The following is an 18849-nucleotide window of genomic DNA, read 5'->3' on the forward strand; positions in this document are numbered from 1 at the left end:
GGTTCCATTTGATCATTTAAATAAAAAAATTAAAAAACGTTTTTGACCTTCTGGCATATTTTCACTAGTTAATGTAATAATGCTCGTGAATGATTATCCTTTAACCTTTGACCAAAATTAATTCTCATTCTCTTATATCTCAATAAAAGTAAATATAATCCCTTCATTTTATCAAAAGCATTTAGTCTCCAGGTTACCTTGATCCCAAAGACCCTCTGGTTTTTTTTTTACACACACATGCAGAATAAAATACTGGACTGCAATGGAGGACCAAGGTGCTCGATGAAGGAGCAAAGTGCAGGTGTGTGTAGGGTGATGGGATAAGATGAGAGACGTACAGAAGTGCTGAGGTAATGATTAACAGTAGCACCTTAGCTTTCACACTCACACTCTCACACACACACACACACACACACACACACACACACACACACACGGAGGCTATAAATAAACCCTCGATAGGAGTCTTCACAAGCACCTTGCCCCGCATCAGCCAGGTCTTTGTTACATCCTCATGTTCTTAATACACAGCCACTGTTAAAATAATAGCCTTGCAACATTACTTAATCATCTTAACCATAAGCTACTGTACATACGTGGTACACCGTTTTAATCCAGTTTCCTTTAATAGTAAGTCAAAACATTTGGATTTTAAAACAAACAATTAACTTCTGAATTGTTCTGAGAAGAAAAAGTGGCCAACTATTTCAAATAAAGCAGCTGTGATTCTCCAGCTGTCACTTTTATAAGTGCTGCAGGTTAATTTAGTGCTAACAGCTCCGGGAAGTGTTGGCCCAGTGGTTACCTGGTAACCAGGTGCAACAGAGGGTTGTATCTGGGCTCAGCAGCGAAGCAGTATCACCACAGGAAACCATTAGTTTTAATAAGATTACACGGAAATCATTAAGGCTGGAATGTGTACACACACATGACACATGAAAGCCAAAATGAAGTGACCTAATTAGTTATTTAAAATCAGTTTAAATACATGGAAAACTCAAGGAAATTCAGACACTCACACACCAATACAATTCCTGTCAAAGACAATACAAATCCTTACTAACTGTTCATCTGTTGTTGTTTTCATACAGAGAATAGATCTAAACTACTTCAATTCGACACTATTGATCAGTGCTAAAGGAAAGCAAAATATCTTACCCTTCCTTTTGAAGTACTTAATCACAGATTTTAACGAGGTCCCAATGAACACCATTATTCCAGTTTAGTGTATACGCCTCCTTCTTCAAAAAAAAAAGTGCCTTAGCGAGGCACAAAAAAGCTGACAAGTCCAGAGAATAACAGAAAGAGAGGACGGGACGACGGAGGCGTGCTGGCGTCGGAGCTCCTCCACTCACATTCTCACTGTACGGCGGCTTGGCTGCGAATGTGTGTGAGTGTCTACTACGCTGACAATAAGTCTCTACCCCTATCTCTCTCTCTAAACACACACACACGGCCCACCACTCCCCCCACCACCACCACCACCACCACTCCTCCCTCAGGCAGTCCAGTCCTCGGAGACACACACACACACACACACACACACACACACACACACACACACACACGCAGCAGGAGGGGTGTAGGACTGGCCCCTCTGTTCCTCTGTGCTTTGGTTACCAAGGAGTTCTGGCTGCCTTTCCCTTTATTTCTCATCATCAGTCATTGTCTCGCGTTGTCTTTAATTCTCTACACTACACTGTTCAGAATGTAACTGAAAATGAAACTTTTTTTTTTTTTTATGAGCGGACGGGCATGGCATTGCTGTTTTGCCGTGAATGTCAATACTCATTTCATTCTATCACCTTCTTCTTTCTTTTGCTATGCTCCTAAAAAAAGAAATCTGTGCGCTGCTTCTCTCACCGCAACGACAGACTCATCTGGGGAATATTTATGCATCTAATTAAACTATGAGCCACCTCTGCAGAAAAACCATGCACATCCTTGGGAAAAAAAAACAAAAACATGTTGAGCTTTTCACAAGGGATTCTCAGGAGGATGCAGCCTCTCAGGAGCATGCAACGTGTAATGCAAACTGGAAACATAATTACATGCAGTGCATCACACTTATGGACTGAAATGTATCTCGTTGTAAAACAACATTTATTTCAGTTTTCAGCTGAGGTGCCTGAAATCAGTCAGTCTCTTAATAACTGAATTTTTTTCCTCTCTTTGGGTGTTTTAATCAGCCCTTCCTCCGCCGTCTGATCAGCCGGCTGTGCCTGCACATGGCCACTGAATCTGTGCCGCATAAATATAGACCAAATACAATCCTCCCATTGTCCAATCCGCTCACAATCTATCACGCACACACTCCAGCACCCACCCATTCAAACACACACACAGACACACACACACCCCCATTAGGGCAGGACAGCCCCTCCTTTTTGCGACCGTATTTCATTTCATCCAAAATGGTTGAGGAATGAGAGGGTGGGGGGCGGGGGGGGGGGGGGGGGGGGGTTGAAGGAGGGAGGGGGGCTGCAACAAGAGGTTGAATGGGACTGCAAATGATCCTTGAATTTGTGGGTAAAAAGGTTTCCCCCTCCCCACTACCTTTCTCCTCCCTTCATCTGAACCTTTCAGTCTGGCTTTGAAGTGCTGTACAAGTGTGCAGTGAGCATTTTGAATTTGTCTTTGGCCATAATTTGTTCATGTCCAGTAACATTCATTGTTTTGGCACATTACAGTGTATGGTGTAAAGCCTCTATTTGCTGTATTTGTCAGTTGCTCTTGTCCTTGAAATATGAAGGTCTGAACGCGTGCAAAACGTCTGTTGACGTTCAACATGTGGTTGACCTGTTCAGAAAATTAGCTTTCACGCCAACATTATACTAAACTTTCAGAAGAGGTCCAATCTGTTATATATGAACTTTTAATAAAGTGACCTCAATCTTATGACACCATAACAACCTCATGTTTACGGTGAAGTTCCAGTATGTTGCACATTTTAGAGGTAAAATATTATAATGATACTTAATTCACAATACAATATTATCATGATACATGAATCGAGACTCAAATATATCACAATATTTAACAATAATTTACAGTGTTCAGTTTTCCAAATGTTAACAACTTCGGCCTTTTTACATGTTTTATATCTTTGTAAAATGGGTCAAAGCTGTTTGGACAGACAGGATAAAAAATATGAAGAAATCCACTTGAGTTCTGGGCAAATGGGACTGGGTCTTTTCACTGGTTTTTTGGACATTCCACAAAACAAACAAGTAATTGACGAATCAAAACGAACTGTCAACAGTTAACCAATAATCAAATAATATTTTACTGCAACTCTACTGTAACCTTAAGTTAAAGAGAATACTGACATGTTCAAATAGGTAGTAAAGCTGAGCATGTCTGCTTGAAAATTTTTAAAGTTGAAAGTCTTTCTCCGAGTGTCAAACTGTCCTCGTGTTTTGTCAGCAGCTTGTTTGGCTTGTATCTCGTCCTGTTCGGCACGCGTACAGCATTAGGATAATTTATACGGACGCCAGCCCAAGCAGCATCTCTCATTAAAAAGCCTATTGTTCTTAGGCCAGTGTCAACACACGGACACACACACGCGCACACGGACACGGACACGGACACACGCGGACACACACGCACAGTATGACAGACAGGTCAACATCTCTATCCGCTGAAGGAGGGCTTCAAATCTAGGCCACCCCTAGGATTATGGATATCCATTCAGCCATACGTCCTTCCGCTCTTCCCCCCTGAAGAATGGAAGCCCCCACTATAGCCAAGCCCAAACAATATCAATCTTTCATCTGTTCATACTCTAACCAGCATATAAGGGTACACACTGAGTACACACTCAGTGGGTGAAGCCTGGACCCAAGAATAAAAGCCTACTTAGAATGGCAAAGATAAGTGATTACCATGATAGTGACTAAAGGGCAATCCCAGCATGAGCCTTTCATTATACAGTGAATGAAGAGTGGTTACCGAAACTGAGGCAATATTGACTTTTTATTTCATCTTTTCAATTTAATAATAGTCATGATATTTAAAGTCCCTTATTTGAAAATATCCCAGAACTGCCATTAGACATTATTTTCATTGTGCACTTTTTGATTAATATTAATCAATTATACATTTAGTAAAAAAAAAAAATGCTAAATGTGAGATGCCTGATACAAGTTCCCAGATTTCCAAGGTGACATCTTCACATGTCTTGTTTTGTCCAATTAACCAACCAAAAAGACATTCACTTCACTATCATAGAAAAATATGTAAATAGGAAAATAGTCCCCCTTCTCAAACGAGTACCAGTATATTCCTGTTTGAAAAATTACTTGTTAATTAATCGATTATTAATACAGTTTTAAATGAACATTTTCCTGTTGAGAAATGTATACTTGGTTGTGTACAAATGATTTACTTTAATCCATAGAAGATGAAACTAAAAGCATTTTCTTAAAGTAATGAAGTGGCTTAGATTGTGTGTTCATTAACCTATTTAATTATTTCACTTGATGCTAAAATTGACGACAGCATCAAGAAATGATTTGCATTCTCGCCCTTGGCAAGACAGCAATCATCTCTTCTTTTCATACAACCAGCCGCATCTTCATGTCAAAAGGTGGTGATAGAAAGAAAAAGGAGAAATTTGGGGGAAAGATGTGAATAGGATGTTATAATTAAGACTCGGTGACAAATGTGGCAGAGTGAACGGAGAGAGATTAATGAGGGACTTCTGCTCTTCCTCCTGTCATTGCACTGCTACTTTCTTTGTCTCCCCGGTCCCGTTTTCACACCCCATTTGGACCTTCCCGTCAACCTGGTGGAGGCAGCTGCACAATCATTGTCACACAGTAAGTTGTTTTCACACATGCACTGCAACCGAGAGCTTATTTAGATGTTCGCGGGAGGAGCTGCATGTGAGAAAGCAAATGTCGGAATCAGCTGCACCGGGCATTTAAACGGACTTTACCCCGCCAGCTCGCCAGTGGAAAGTCTGCGTCATGTCTGATCAAGCCCATGTGTTAATAGAGCAGGTCAATGTCTGGGGAAATTACAGCGGGCGATTGGGGCGTGTTGGTGACGTTTCTATTGTGACTCCTGCACTCCACCCAGATGCCATCAATCGAAGTAGTCTATGAAACATCGGCTCAAATACCCAGAATGCCTTTATCTAGTATTTACACACACACACACACACACACAAACACACACACACACACACACACACACACACACACACACACACACACACACACACACACACACACACACACACACACACACCCTTCATCTGACAGGTCTCAGCTTTTATTTTTCTAATTGGACTTATGAAGAGAGAGCTAAGCTGACCCTCTAAAACCCTTCAACTCTACCTGATCCACTAATGTCAAATCTCTCCCCCTCTTCCCTCCTTCTTCTCCATGTCTCAATCCCCAATTCTCTTCACTCCTCCTCTCTCCTTTGTCTTTTCAACATGAGCGCTTTCATGACTGCTAATGTAGTCAAGCCCTTATTGATTTTACGCTCCTTTCTTCCCCATCTCTTTTCTTTTCTTGTTCTGGCTCCGACCTTGCACACCTTACCTCCGGTGCAAAACCTGGCAGGTGGAGATAAGCAGGAAAGTGTGAGAAGTGAGAAACAAACTCAGTATTTTGTTTGTTTGTTTGACAAATGAGTGCACGCAAACATTTTGCATTGTGTGAGTAGCAGAGCTACTATAAGTGAACATGTGAATGGATTTAAATAGAGATACTGTAGTCACTTGAGGGTCACCGGTTAGAATCCATAAACCTGGGGTAAGTGAACAAAAAGTGCTCATCTTTCCTTTTGCAATTAAGCGCAATATGCCCTTGAGCAAGACACTAAACCCTGATTTCTTCAGTGGAGCAGTGCAACATCGACCTATAGTGTTCTTAAAATTATTAATTTTTTAGGAGCTGAATTTATTTCTTATTAATAAAATACTCATTCACATCAAAATGATTCCAAAAATATAACTATTAATTTGTCTAATGCAAAGAAACATTGAATTTGAAAATGGAAAACAAAGCTTCTACTTAAATTTGTCAACCTGTGAGCAACAAATGTTTTATATTTGTGCTCCATATGAATAAAAAACTATATCGGTTATAAAACATAAATTGTTTTAACATGCGTGACTCAAACAGGAAATGTACCAAAACCCCTGAAACACCAGCATCGCATTATTTTTCATCTTTCATCGTCTCCTTTTCCCATTTTTCTGTGAATGAAAATCTATAATTTATAGCATGTAGAGCAACACACTCGCTCTCATCCCTTCCCCGCTCTTTCATCGTTACATCTCTGTGATTGAAAGCGTAACATCAGGGGTCATTGGGAATCTGATCGCTTTGGTATTATCCGAGATGTAGAGCAAGATATGAATAATCTATCGGCAACCAGCGAGTGGGAGAGAGGCAGCGGAGAGGTAGTGTGGCATGATCATGGTTGAGGGGCTGTAAACCTGTTGTGATCAACGCAGGGGAGATATCTGATCATCATTTATCAGTTGTTATGTCATCTATACATTTTTACTGCAGGTTTCCAAGCGAGAAAGGTGGAAGAGCAATGCCTGGGTTGTTCAGCTGTGGAGACGCTTCTCCACAGAACTCATGAATGAGCGATGAAGCAAAGTTAAACTTCAAACTCTCTCCTGAATAAACACCAACTCTCACTCAAACAGAACACACCGAGACCATGGTGACAGAGAGGCTAGCCTGAGTAAACAAGCTGTGATAACCGTTTTTCTGGCACTAATGATTTTAGCATGGGGTAAAATTCCCGCACATCACACAAACACAAAGTTCAATAAACTCCTGCACTTGCTGAATGACCTTTCTCTGACACTCAGGAAACCAACTCCTGCTGTCTCTCTCTCTCTCTCTTTCTCTCTCTCTCTCTTTCTCTCGCTTTCTCTCTCGCTTTCTTTCTTTTCTGGGTAACTCCGGTGCTCCATCCTCCCCCCACCCTTCTTCTGGTTTTTTCCATCTGACCTACTCCATTGAAGCAGCTGGGATTCCATCACACACACACACACACACACACACACACACACACACACACACACACACACACACACACACACACACACTGCCCTCAAAACACATAACAACTACAGATCACCATGCAACAATCTATTCTCTCTACAGCCCTGTTTGACTGTCATCAGAGTGGACACCTAACTGATCACTATTTTTCAAGAGAAAGTCAATGGCCACATGTTGATGCTCAAAGGGTTTTGGTTGGTTGTCAATGGGCCCATAAGCAGTGTATTTGCATGATTACATGCTGACTATGTCGGATTTATAAGAGTCTGTCAGTACATTTTTGGGACAAATGTACTTTTCAGCTACTGAAGTTTCACAAAACATGTCATTTTAGTGAGCAAATGTGTGAGTGAGTGAGTGAGTGAGTGAGTGAGTGAGTGTGTGTGTGTGTGTGTGTGTGTGTGTGTGTGTGTGTGTGTGTGTGTGTGTGTGTGTGCGTGTGTGTGCGTGTGCATGTGGTGGGAGTTTAGAAAGGTTACAACACTTTGTCGGTCACGTAAGACAAGAAACGTGATTTCAATCCAGCTCAACTTCACTGAGTGTGTCTGTGTGGATATTTTACACCAAACCGAAAACTTCCCCATGCCTCGTACCACATAAATTAGGGATTTTTTTTCTTTATCTGAACTCAATTTCGCAGTGTGTGTCTGTGTGTATGCTAGATTATTCTTTTGAATGAAAGGCAGTGGGGCCTCCCTCTATAGGCTGCTCCTCCTTTGTGATCCATGTGAAAACCCGCCGAAGTCCGGGTGACACCCTGCAAACGGCAGCCTGAGCTCGTACATGTCCTCCCAAACATAATCAGACACTGGTCTTTGTGTCTGTGTGTTTTCTGTTTTACAAGCATATGCATATACCAGCCTTGATGTGGTGTATTTCTGTTTGCCGTTCAAACACCACGTAGCTGTTCTCACACAGTTTGTTGCATGTTAATGTGAATCCACCAGAAAGGTGCCTTTGAAAAAGGGCAGCACAGTACTAAAGTGGGGGAAAATGGAGACGGAATCAAAGGCACAATAACTTTAGACGAGAAAGAGAACAGAAGCAAACTTCCATTCATAAAATGTTGAAGGGTTGTTTGATGTGGTAGAAGCCGAGTCATTTTGCTGAGTAGCGATCCAAGGCAAGATAGACAAGGCAGCATTTAGAGGGACAAAAGAATCAAGGGAGGAGATGATGGCAGCTGAGGGAAAAGTCAGGGGTTGAGGGTATGGGAAGAGACGAAGATAGACGAGAGAGGGGGAATGCAAAAATATCCACATGTAGGCCTCGGTTCTGTAAAAACACAAAGACAGACATACAAACATACAGCAAGACCCAGCAGGCTCGGTCGTCATGCCTAATTTAGTCTCCCCCGGCGTCCGACCCGGGTGCTCCTGACTGACCCCCTTTGAAATACAAGCCAGGATTAAAGAGAAAGGCAGAAAGAACATATCACGGATAAAGTGTATGATAGAAAAAAGTGTATTAGAGACTAAATTCTACAGAGACATTTTGCAAAGTAGCAAAAAAAGATCCTCAAAGAAAACCCCAAAACAAAGATCAGGGTCAGCCAAAAGCAATAACAGCTGGAAACACCCAAAATGACAGGGAGGTGTGCAACCGTTAAATAAGTCCTTCCTATACATTCATTGAACAGGGAAACTTTTATGACCCGATGTTAGCTTCAGCACAATAAAGGCGGGTCACTCTTAAAATGTCCACGCCTGTTAAGCGGGGAGTTAAAACGCTGTCATTTTACGAGCAGGCTGAGCCTTTTGAGGCCTTCAGAGGAGGTGGCGGTTTTGTTGCTAACTTCAGATGTTTTATGCCGCTGTCAGGGTGAATTTGTAGCTAACCGTCTGTTTTCTTCCCTGGCAACAGAGTGTTAAATCTTATGCAATCTGACCCCACAGGCCTGTCAGCCCCCCCATCAAGCTGGCAGGACAATAAACTGAAACTGAAACGGGCCCGTTTGTAGATGCTGTTTTGTTCGTGTTTGGATGGGTTTAAGAATTTTAATCAAATGGCCTGATGCATTTTTACCCACACCTGTAACATGGACCTTACCATGCTGAGTTTGCTTCATCAGTTAAGAGACAATTTCATCAGCCACATAAATGAGTTTTAGTGGCTGAAGAAATTGAGGTTCACGTCCATGTCTACACTCAGATTTGTAGATTTGTAGACTTGAGAGTTTAACTCAAAGTACCACTTTGCTGATGATGACTCTCAGTATGACTTCACTTTCTTCACATGAAACACTGCATGTTTGTGTTTGGTTGTGTGTTTGGTGTTTGGTGGCTGGACTCCAAGCAGGTCACACAGTGCTGACCTTGACTTAAGAATCAATACAATCTCTGTTCAGCAGTTTTCTTACCATTCAATTATTCATCTGAACAACTCCTATTCAGAATTCTGCCTGGCAGGTGTAACACATATCTGACATGCCATAGAAAAGTAATTTCCCTGTGGAAACCTCTGTTAGTGTAACATAAAGACAGACCCCTGGCAGACCCCAGATTACAATTACATCCATTACCATCCAGCCACGCTGTCTCCACTCATATTGACTCCTGGACCTTCTCACCCTCCAGTGGGCCCTCTGAGGATGTGAAACATCGATAACCACAAGGCCTAAGTGTGTTTGTGTCTGAGGCACACATGCTGATCAAATGTCTCACTGGCCTGGGTTGGAGCATGGGTTTGTATGAGTATTATGCATACGTGAATGTGTGCCTGCAGCAGTTTCTACAATCTACTGCATTTAGACAACAGATATTGTCACACATTAAACTCTTCGATGATAAAGGAGGTCGACATCGCTGCAATGCATCTCTACACGCTTGATTTTTTTTTTTGTCTTTCAGCACATGCTCTTGCACTTACAGGTTATTAAGACAATGCATGTGCCTTCACACACAATTCATTGCACGCCCATGCATACACACATACTGCCCATACATCCATGTGGCGATGCCTACACATACAGGACATTATGTTGGCTGCTACACAGGTTTCCTGACCTACATTTCAACACTAGGGCTGTCTGCTATTCTCTCCTAAGGGCCTGTGTGTGTGTGTGTGTGTGTGTGTGTGTGTGTGTTTTCGTGTGTGTGTGTGTGTGTGTGTGTGTGTGTGTGTGTGTGTGTGTGTTTGCTCCCTCCTCCTTCATAGCTACACACAATCATTAATCCAATTTAATAAATGCCATATACCTGACAATAAGCACAAAGCTACAATCCACTGGGGTGTGTGCAGTGCCTGTGGTGATCCACTGTATCCATGTGTGTGTGTGTGTGTGTGTGTGTGTGTGTGTGTGTGTGTGTGTGTGTGTTTCTGCAGAACCAGACTTGTAAATTAACAATTTACTCAATTAAAAGTGTGAGATGAGTGATGGCCGAGCTGGGATAACACACTCTATCGGTCACAGCTGGAAAATTACGTCATTTGCATTAACAGTATGATTCATTAGCTTTAATATTTCACTGTATGTTTTTACACTTCAAGCATTTAGCTGATGCTCTCATTAAAACTGGTTAGCCAAGACGACAGCAATAAAAACCACACCTCGAAAGAGAGCTTGAATTTCTTAAAGAAAAAAAAAAGAGGAAGCACAGATTTCATACTGATTTTAGAGCTGCACACATGAGCTTAGGTATACAGTGACATGTTGCTTTTGCTGTTACCGTGACCCGCTGTGCTGAGCTCATACTGCTGACGCGAGGGTCTTGTCTGATTTCGGCACTGCGGCACAGCGACAGACTGAGCTAATTTAGGTTAAGTGCCTTCAGTAGCTTAAGGGCACAAAACAACAAGCCACCTGGGGGTTAGCCGGTCTCACATCAGGCAGGAAAGCCGAGTGTGTGTGTGTGTGTGTGTGTGTGTGTGTGTGTGTGTGTGTGTGTGTGTGTGTGTGTGTGTATTCATATGTAGCAGGCAAACCCAAAGATGCCAATGGGAAGTGGGTTAAAGCCATATCAGTCACAATGTGTGAATGTGTATTTATCTACAGTTCCGCCACTACTGGAGCAAAATTGTGTTGTTTGACCCATTTCCCACATTACATCTCACTTCCCATCAGTAGGTCATTGAGAGAGGGTTTGGGGGGTACAGCACTAAAGCCAATCAACAATCAGAGACACAATTGACCAATGACCACAAATTAAGGAAGTGAGTAAGACAATCAGCCTCGTGGCAGTGGCACAACTAGTAGGTTGGTCTGGTGGCTGGCATTGATTACTGTGATTAACCAATACATTTATAATGCATGACTGCACTCGGCTCCAATCATCAGGCCTAAAACATCAATCCAATTTGTATCGTGTCTCTTTTAGTTTGTCACAGGATGTTTTACAGACAGCAGATTGCTTTCAGTCATGAAAACTGAGACTACAAAATAAACTGAACTCCACTTTAGGAAATCCAGTGGAATCTTTTGAAATCCTCAACAACACAGGAGTTGGTTTCAAATGTAGAAATGTATTTTCTGTACCGCATTAGTAGGTTGTTGGATTTTGTTTTTTTGGGGGATGTGAATTTGACTTATTTACCAGTTTTGAAATATTCTCACACTCCACAATAACAGCTGCTTCACAATCTTTCTGCAAGTCGCCGTCCGGAGGAACTCCCTTGATTGTATACAATAGTCTCACATCGTCTATCATTTTACAATTTCTCTTGTTCATCATTGTCACATCCCTTCTGACAGCCTTCAAGTCGGGGTTGACCATGTTTTTTTACAAGCATCAACCACAGGGGCTGAAAATGAAGCCAGTACGCAAGTTACAAAAACTGCAGTTCCTCAAATGACCAATTGAGGCTGGCTTCAAAAGTGAGTCAATCCCCAAGTTAAAATGCCCAACGTTACAGCAGAAATAAAACAAATCCCACCCCAGTCGAAAAAAAATGGTTTCGTCTCTATGGCTAATTTCTCCGTTCATGACAACTGTATGGGGGCAAAATTGTATAGAAATTACCTGATTGAATTATATTAAAGTCTGAAATGACACAAAATTTAGGGTGGGGTTTTTGGGGGTGTGCTTGCTGTTCCCTGCAGCTTTCAGCCATTGAATGCAGCCATAAATGGAACGGTTCTCCATGGCGCTGGTTTCAGCAACCAGTCTTCGTTCAGCGCGTCTCAGCTCCACCTACGCTCCACCTCTTTGTCCAGTCAGGCACTGCCAAGATAGCGACAGCCGCAGCCACCTACACTGACGTGCCGTCTCGGAGGCTGCGTCCATTAATTTGCACAATCTATGGTGATTTGGCCATATGCTGCGTGCACAAAAGCAGGATCCTGACACCAAAGCAGTTAAATCAATTTCAGCCATTATTAACTGTATTTTTTTGCGCCTATGCTTCAAGTATTGTAACAAGTCTTCTGAAAAGGGTCCGTTGTGGTGTTACAGCTGCAGCAGCCTTCATGCTACTCACTGCCACAGACCTAGAACTACAGGATGATATTGAACGAATGTTAACAAGACTGATACAAGGCAGATAATCATCGTCATGTGGTATTTTACTGATCCTCTGCAGAAGCTGATGGCAGTCTGAGGTCATGGTCAGCTACACCACTGCCTTGCTCAACAACACCTCAGCAGAGGACTCATTACTGGAACTTAAACCAGCACTATTACTTCACAGGTTGTTTTTTTTCAGTTTTTCCAAATCAGATTTAATCATCGTCCCAGAAGTACTTCTACATAAATGTTGTAATAACGCAGCCCTATCATAGTATTAAGATGAGTGTTTTGTAATCCCAGGGTAAAGACAGAGGGGGTTAATTGTCTCAGGACAGGCTTAATACTGACAGGATGACGTGGATCAGTATCATGTGTAACACACACATGTACGCACACACACTTAGACGCTGTGATTGGTGGTTTCATCTGACTTATCAATCAGATATAGGGATGCATTATGCAGAGGTCTTTATGTGGGTGCAGATGCTTGAATTAAGCCCAGGTTTCTCCATTGATAATCCTATATTTAGACCTTGTCTGGAAAAAAAAGCACGCCCCCAAATCCACTTAACCCCTGCTCACCCCCCCCCTTCCTTCTTTACCCCATGCTTCACCGTCGCTCTCCCTGTCTCTCTCTCCGTCCCTCCCCCTTCTGTCCCATCTGAGCAATAATGGATGGAGGGATGGAGGCTTTAATAGAGAGAGCAGACCTCTTTGGGATGCAGTGATTGCGCCCTCCTAATGGGCCTCGAGGGAAACGCGCCTAGCTCCCTGATCAAATACTCCCAAAATTTAAGACCACCATTATTCCAAATTAAATTCCTTCTGGTACCTCGTATGTCTCTTTTTGGTGTAGATAAATGGGTCCACATTGTCTGATAGGCAATTAATTCAACCCTAATTCTATCTAGTAGTACCATAACGCATCACTACAACAATTTAGTCTCACATAAAGCACGTTTTATGTGCTGCTAAGTCATTTCTGTATTAGTTTAAACTAATGACTCAGATGAACAACTTTGGTTGAACCTGAGGAGCAGAAACGCTGCCCTTTTCATCCTCTGCTTGCTTGTATTATTCTGCCACCTGGTGGTGAATATGAACAACAGCTGAAAACTCCAGCATCATCCTGCATAGGTCTGAAAAGATTAACAGCAATCGAGCAATTTAGTTTCTGCCTCTAAACAAACAAATTAACAGTCATCAAGGAATGCTCCCCTGTGGTTTTACAAGAAGAGAAACTGGCTGTAACTTCCCTTTCTCTACGTTCTGCCTGTTTTCTTGTCTTTAACCCGAATCCATACGCATGTGGTGTGGAAAACCCTGGAAACAGAGACGTTGCCATGGTGAGGACAACTCATTAACAAGACAGATTTAAGGAGGCTCTTAAAATCACTTTCTCTCCTCTCTCGCTCCTTTTATAATCAGTCTCTATGGGGGGACATGAGCTTTTCAGAGGCTTGGCTTTGCTCTTGGAGGCTTAATGGAGCCTCCAGCTGATTGGGGGCATAAATGGGGTCTGGAGCTGAGGAGCTGGGGTACACACTGGAGGAGGGAAGGGTTCATGGCTGAGAGTTAGAGTACAAGATGAGGCAGGTAAGATGATACTGAGCAGAGAAGTCAGAATCCTTTATAATAATTCATATAATCAGTTGCAAAAAATTGGTTTACTTTGTTTTTTTTTAATGTGTTCAAATCCAGTACATCACTGCAGTAGAAGTTTTGAGGCTTTTACTGAACACAACAACAAATTCAACAGCTTAAAAAGTTACGAACCCACGAAGATAAATGAGAGATTATTTTTCTTTGTTGCAGGAGGCTGTGTACTTTCTGTGAACCATGCAGAGAAAGCAAGGAATGTAACTGTGTGCGCGCCGACAGGGAGGGAACAGACTGGTCAGTAGGGAAAACACAGCCAGAAACCTCAGAGGACCAGACTGAAAGCAACATGAGGTGGAAAAAAAACCCTCCCTCTAATAGCAGCACTCATTAAGGAAATGAGCTGTGACTGAGGTCGGTATAGCCGCGGAGTGCTTAAATGCACTTATCTTGCACTACAGCTCAATTTGATTCTTTAAATTACTAACAAGTCCACTGTAGAAGTGCAAGAGCATGAAAAAAAGAGGGCAGAAGCTGTTGCTGAAGCAAATGCAGCCCAGATTAAGACCTGAAATCGCATTTGTTTCCAGGATCTGCTGGCATTATCAGAGCATTAAGAAAAAAATCGCACATTCATTATGTAATTGTTTTTTATGGTTCTTAGTTTATCATGAATTCATGTTTTATGCATAGGATACAGAAATGTGTTTGTCAGCATGTCTGACAGAGAACTTAGAAGACATCACAACTTTACACTAATCAGCACGAATAATAGTCAATGAGCTGAATGGACAGCATGACAAGATAAATGAACCCCTCAAAAAACATATACAGACACACACCTACACAACAAACTTACTCTTTTCTCATCAGTATTAGCTATCTTTTTGTTATGTGTCTCTTATCAGTCTGCAACACATGCCAATGTACAGTTAAACTGCACATGCTGTGAAAAGAAGTATAAAAAAAACAGAAAGACAAGACAATAGAAGAGAGATATTCTTGAGACATAACAAAGCGTTAAAGACCTGCATGTGTCATATTAACAAGAGAAAGTTCCTCCAGTCTGGTGTCACATGCTGCAGTTCACCAACCCGACCAGCAGGAGGCTCCCTCTGTCAACACTGAACAGTGGAAGGTCATTGAAAGAGTGAAAAACACAAAGAAAGGAACAAGAGCTGGAAAGGAAAGGTGCCCCAAAAGGAAATAACTATTCTTCTTCTTATATTATTATTATGATGATGATTATTGGTAACTGTATGTAAGATATACATATTATTAAAACCAACCAATCTTCTGCTGTGTCTGAGCTCCTTCTGTTTCTCTGATCTGACAAGTTCCATCAATGACAGGATAAATGTCCCTTGTCGATTCAACTGATTATCTGCCTGTTATTTCCTGATGTGATAATCAAGCCATGAAGTAAAAGTCAGTTGTACACATATGGGACTGCGAGGCACAGCTGATCCCTTCTTTTATCCACATAGCTCTTCATGACTCAGTCCTTTCCTCTCTCCTCCTCTCTCCTCCTCCTCCTCTCTCCTCTGTTGCTTCCAGGCTCCCAAATGAAAAGCCAGCTGAGCCCAAAGTCACTCTATTAATCTAAACGCATTATCTAACACTCACACTGTGGAAAATCCAAATGCATGCTCGCTTCACACTGTGTGACACCTGATGTGGCGGCTATGTGGTCACCAATTTTGGTCAATTGTATACTTTAATTTGACATTATGAAATTCTATTGGGTAAAAATAAATTTCCAACAAGTAACACAAAATAAAATGCTTCGACTTTACTTTGAGGTCACTTATTTAACTATATTATGTATTTAAGTGCTTATTAACTGCTTGTGTTAGAGTGGAAGCTGTTGTAGAAACAGATAATGGAAGACAAGGTAGTAAAACACAAGTGTAATAGTATAAAATGTCTTTCGGGGAAAGTTAGAATAGTTGCTTACAACTATATTATAAAGAGTTATAAACCACATGAAATATTGATGTACTTATTAATGCTCATTAGGAGGATTAAATTACAATGTTACCAATCAAATAAATTAGATAGCTTGTCACTTAAATTCATCAGTTGTATTCTCGGGATAAATGAATATAAACACAGACATGCACACACAGCCTGAACTCAAACCAACTTGATTACCTCCCAATATGTGTCAGTGATGACTTCATTAGCCCTTGGTCACACGTTATGGAAAGGCTTCTGTTCGACCAATCACTAGCCAGCCATTACCTATTAGTCCTTTAACAAGCTAAAAGGTCTCCGTCTGTTAGATACACTGCTCGCTATTACCCTTTGATTACCTTTCACCTCTTTTATCTCCCACTCACATGAGTGTTTACAGACGTGAACAGGGAATATGTGGACGGGGCTGCTGCAGCTTTTCTATTCAGAAGGGATAAATGGGCAGACATGCACTCATTCACACAAACAGCATTAAAGACTTAATCAGTGAATGAGGGAGATGGAGAAAGATCGAGACAGACAAGGCTGCTTTGAAGAAAAACAGAGCCTTAACCCATTTTACAGTTGAATGACCCCAACCAACCCCTGACCCCCAATTCCCAAAAGTGTGTGTTTATGTGTGTGTCTCTCTCTGTGTGTGTCTGTGAGAGTGTGTGAAATCCCCTTCTTTTCTTCATCTCATTAAGCTTTGAGTCATGCTCTCTGCTCCATTGTTCTGCCACCTCAAACCTGCTATTGGGCGGTTTTCATGCACATTCAGGGTAAGTACGTACTTTACTTTACTCATCTATGGTTGAGTGTGAATGTGTTTAGGCCTTGAGGGCAACGAACGAATGTCATTGTGGAATTTTGAGAATTGTTTTGCCGCAAACCCTGAACCAGAAAAAGACAAGCCACTTCAAATGCACGTATTTACATACAGGGTCAGAAAGATTATGTCTTTTGAATCTATTCAGTCAGTTGATGAGACTGGTTAAAATTGGTGTGTCAAACCAAACTGAAGGATGCTGAGGGTTGGAGTGACTTGACAGGTTTAAGAAAAGAGGAGAAAGAATGAAGAGATGAGAAAAAGGGGAACTCAAACTATTTTTTACTCTCGTAAACAATTTTTTTTTGGGAACTTTTATCAACATTCTACAATTCTAAAGTGGCTCCAAAAGTTCAGCCTGTCAACGGTTGTGCCATCGTGGACTGACAGATTCTTATTGCCTTGAAAAGATGGGAAATGTGGTTATGTTTGCATGAATGAAAGGGGAGACAAGGATGAAGAGCTGAGGATCCAATCTCCCAATTCCCACCGCCAAAATCATATTACTCTAACCTATTTTCAGCTGGGTTTCCCCCCCATAAATGCAGCCAATCCATTTCATTTGGCCTCATCTTGTTACTCTACAAGCCTGGCCTCCCTCAGGTGCCCTTCCCTCGGGAGCCGTTGGCGCCGATTGGTCGATAACTGAACCTTCCTTCTCACCAATGGATTATGGGGGATCCGATTGAACACCTGCTCCACTTATAAAGATATAAGAAAGGACAAAAAAATATGGTTGCCATTTACAATATATTGTAGGAAATATTCATATCTATGTAAAGAATCATGTGAGGGAAAAGCAATGCAGTGAAAACAGATATGATAGAAACAGCACGCATGCAGGGACACACAAGCAGATGCACACAAAGGACATATAGGCCACGTTCCAATGTGAGCGTGTTTGTGTGCACAAGGGTCTTCTGTTCAGCGGTGCATAAATAGAGTGACTGGGAGGTTGATTCAACCTACAGAGCCCAGACAATACTGTACAAATGGGAGCGACATCTTGAGCTGTCACGGCATGTTAGCCAAAGCAGGCGTAAGGACGGGCAACAGTCGTCTAGCAGCATATTGTTACGCTACACGCACAGGAATAAGGGATATGGTTATAGATAAGCATACATGCAGAAAGAAAGTAACTAGATGAGCGGATGGAGAGTCAAAGATGGGACCAAAAAAACAGAAGTTATAAAAGTTGTATTGGTCAGAAGATCCTGCTTGTCTAAAGATCTTTTTTATGTTTATTTAAATACATAGATCTAGGATAATATAAACTGTCACTGGTTGGTAGTTTACATTGTGACTTTGACAATGAGGTGACAGAAGAGTGTGAAAAATAAATCTGGACAAAAGTCGTAGGAACTTCTCCCAGTCTCTCCTTTATCCTTTAGCACTCTCTCTTATCTCCCTGATGGCTCCTTTATGTAGTGGCAGAGGTGAAAGTGGGTCACCGTCATAACCTCGATAGTGTCAGCTCCATCACCCCCATACAATCAGCTCCCTTACACTTCCCTGCAGCCCTGGCCCATCACCTCCAGCTGCTATCTATTATGTTTTGTTCCCAGGGGTGGCCGCGACCCAGTGGAGCCTCCTCAGTCATGTCTGTCCCCAATGAGGGTGAAGCATGATCTGGATGGAAGCATGCACGTGGGCATGGATGATACATGCAAATATTATATGCATGAATGCATGAAAATAGGCTAAAACACATGTTCAGGCACAGCAGGAAAGTCTTAAAATATGTATATAAATAATAAAAGAACAATAAAATATTTCCAGACAATCATCAGGCGACAGATTTCACTGACAATAATTAATGTGCTGTATGACAGATTTTGTTCATAAAAGCAACCTCAGGGTCGTTCAGTTCTCGCCTCAAGAACCCCTGTCATACATCAAGGGTCAAAGGTGTCTGAGGTCACGAACACACACACACACACACACACACACACACACACACACACACACACACACACACACACAC

At 41.9% G+C, this 18849-nt stretch overlaps 1 protein-coding gene across 7 annotated transcripts in view; it reads right to left on the reverse strand.

The window, feature by feature from the left end:
* The window catches only part of nhsl1b (NHS-like 1b), a 103723-nt gene that overhangs the window by 25314 nt on the left and 59560 nt on the right, over positions 1-18849 (reverse strand). Inside the window, exon 1 of one of the 7 annotated variants that reach the window (XM_069158254.1) lies at positions 1159-1437. The exons of the other annotated variants lie outside the window; for them this stretch is intronic. Within the exon in view, the coding sequence (XP_069014355.1) occupies positions 1159-1213 (55 nt within the window). The 5' untranslated portion in view covers positions 1214-1437. Of the gene's footprint in view, positions 1-1158; positions 1438-18849 lie in introns of those variants that run through there. 7 annotated transcript variants of the gene reach the window in all.

The sequence above is a fragment of the Embiotoca jacksoni genome, unplaced genomic scaffold, assembly GCF_022577435.1.
Source record: "Embiotoca jacksoni isolate LCO1_2020_lvr unplaced genomic scaffold, fEmbJac1.0.p SCAF_23, whole genome shotgun sequence".
NCBI classification, from domain to species: Eukaryota; Metazoa; Chordata; class Actinopteri; family Embiotocidae; genus Embiotoca; species Embiotoca jacksoni.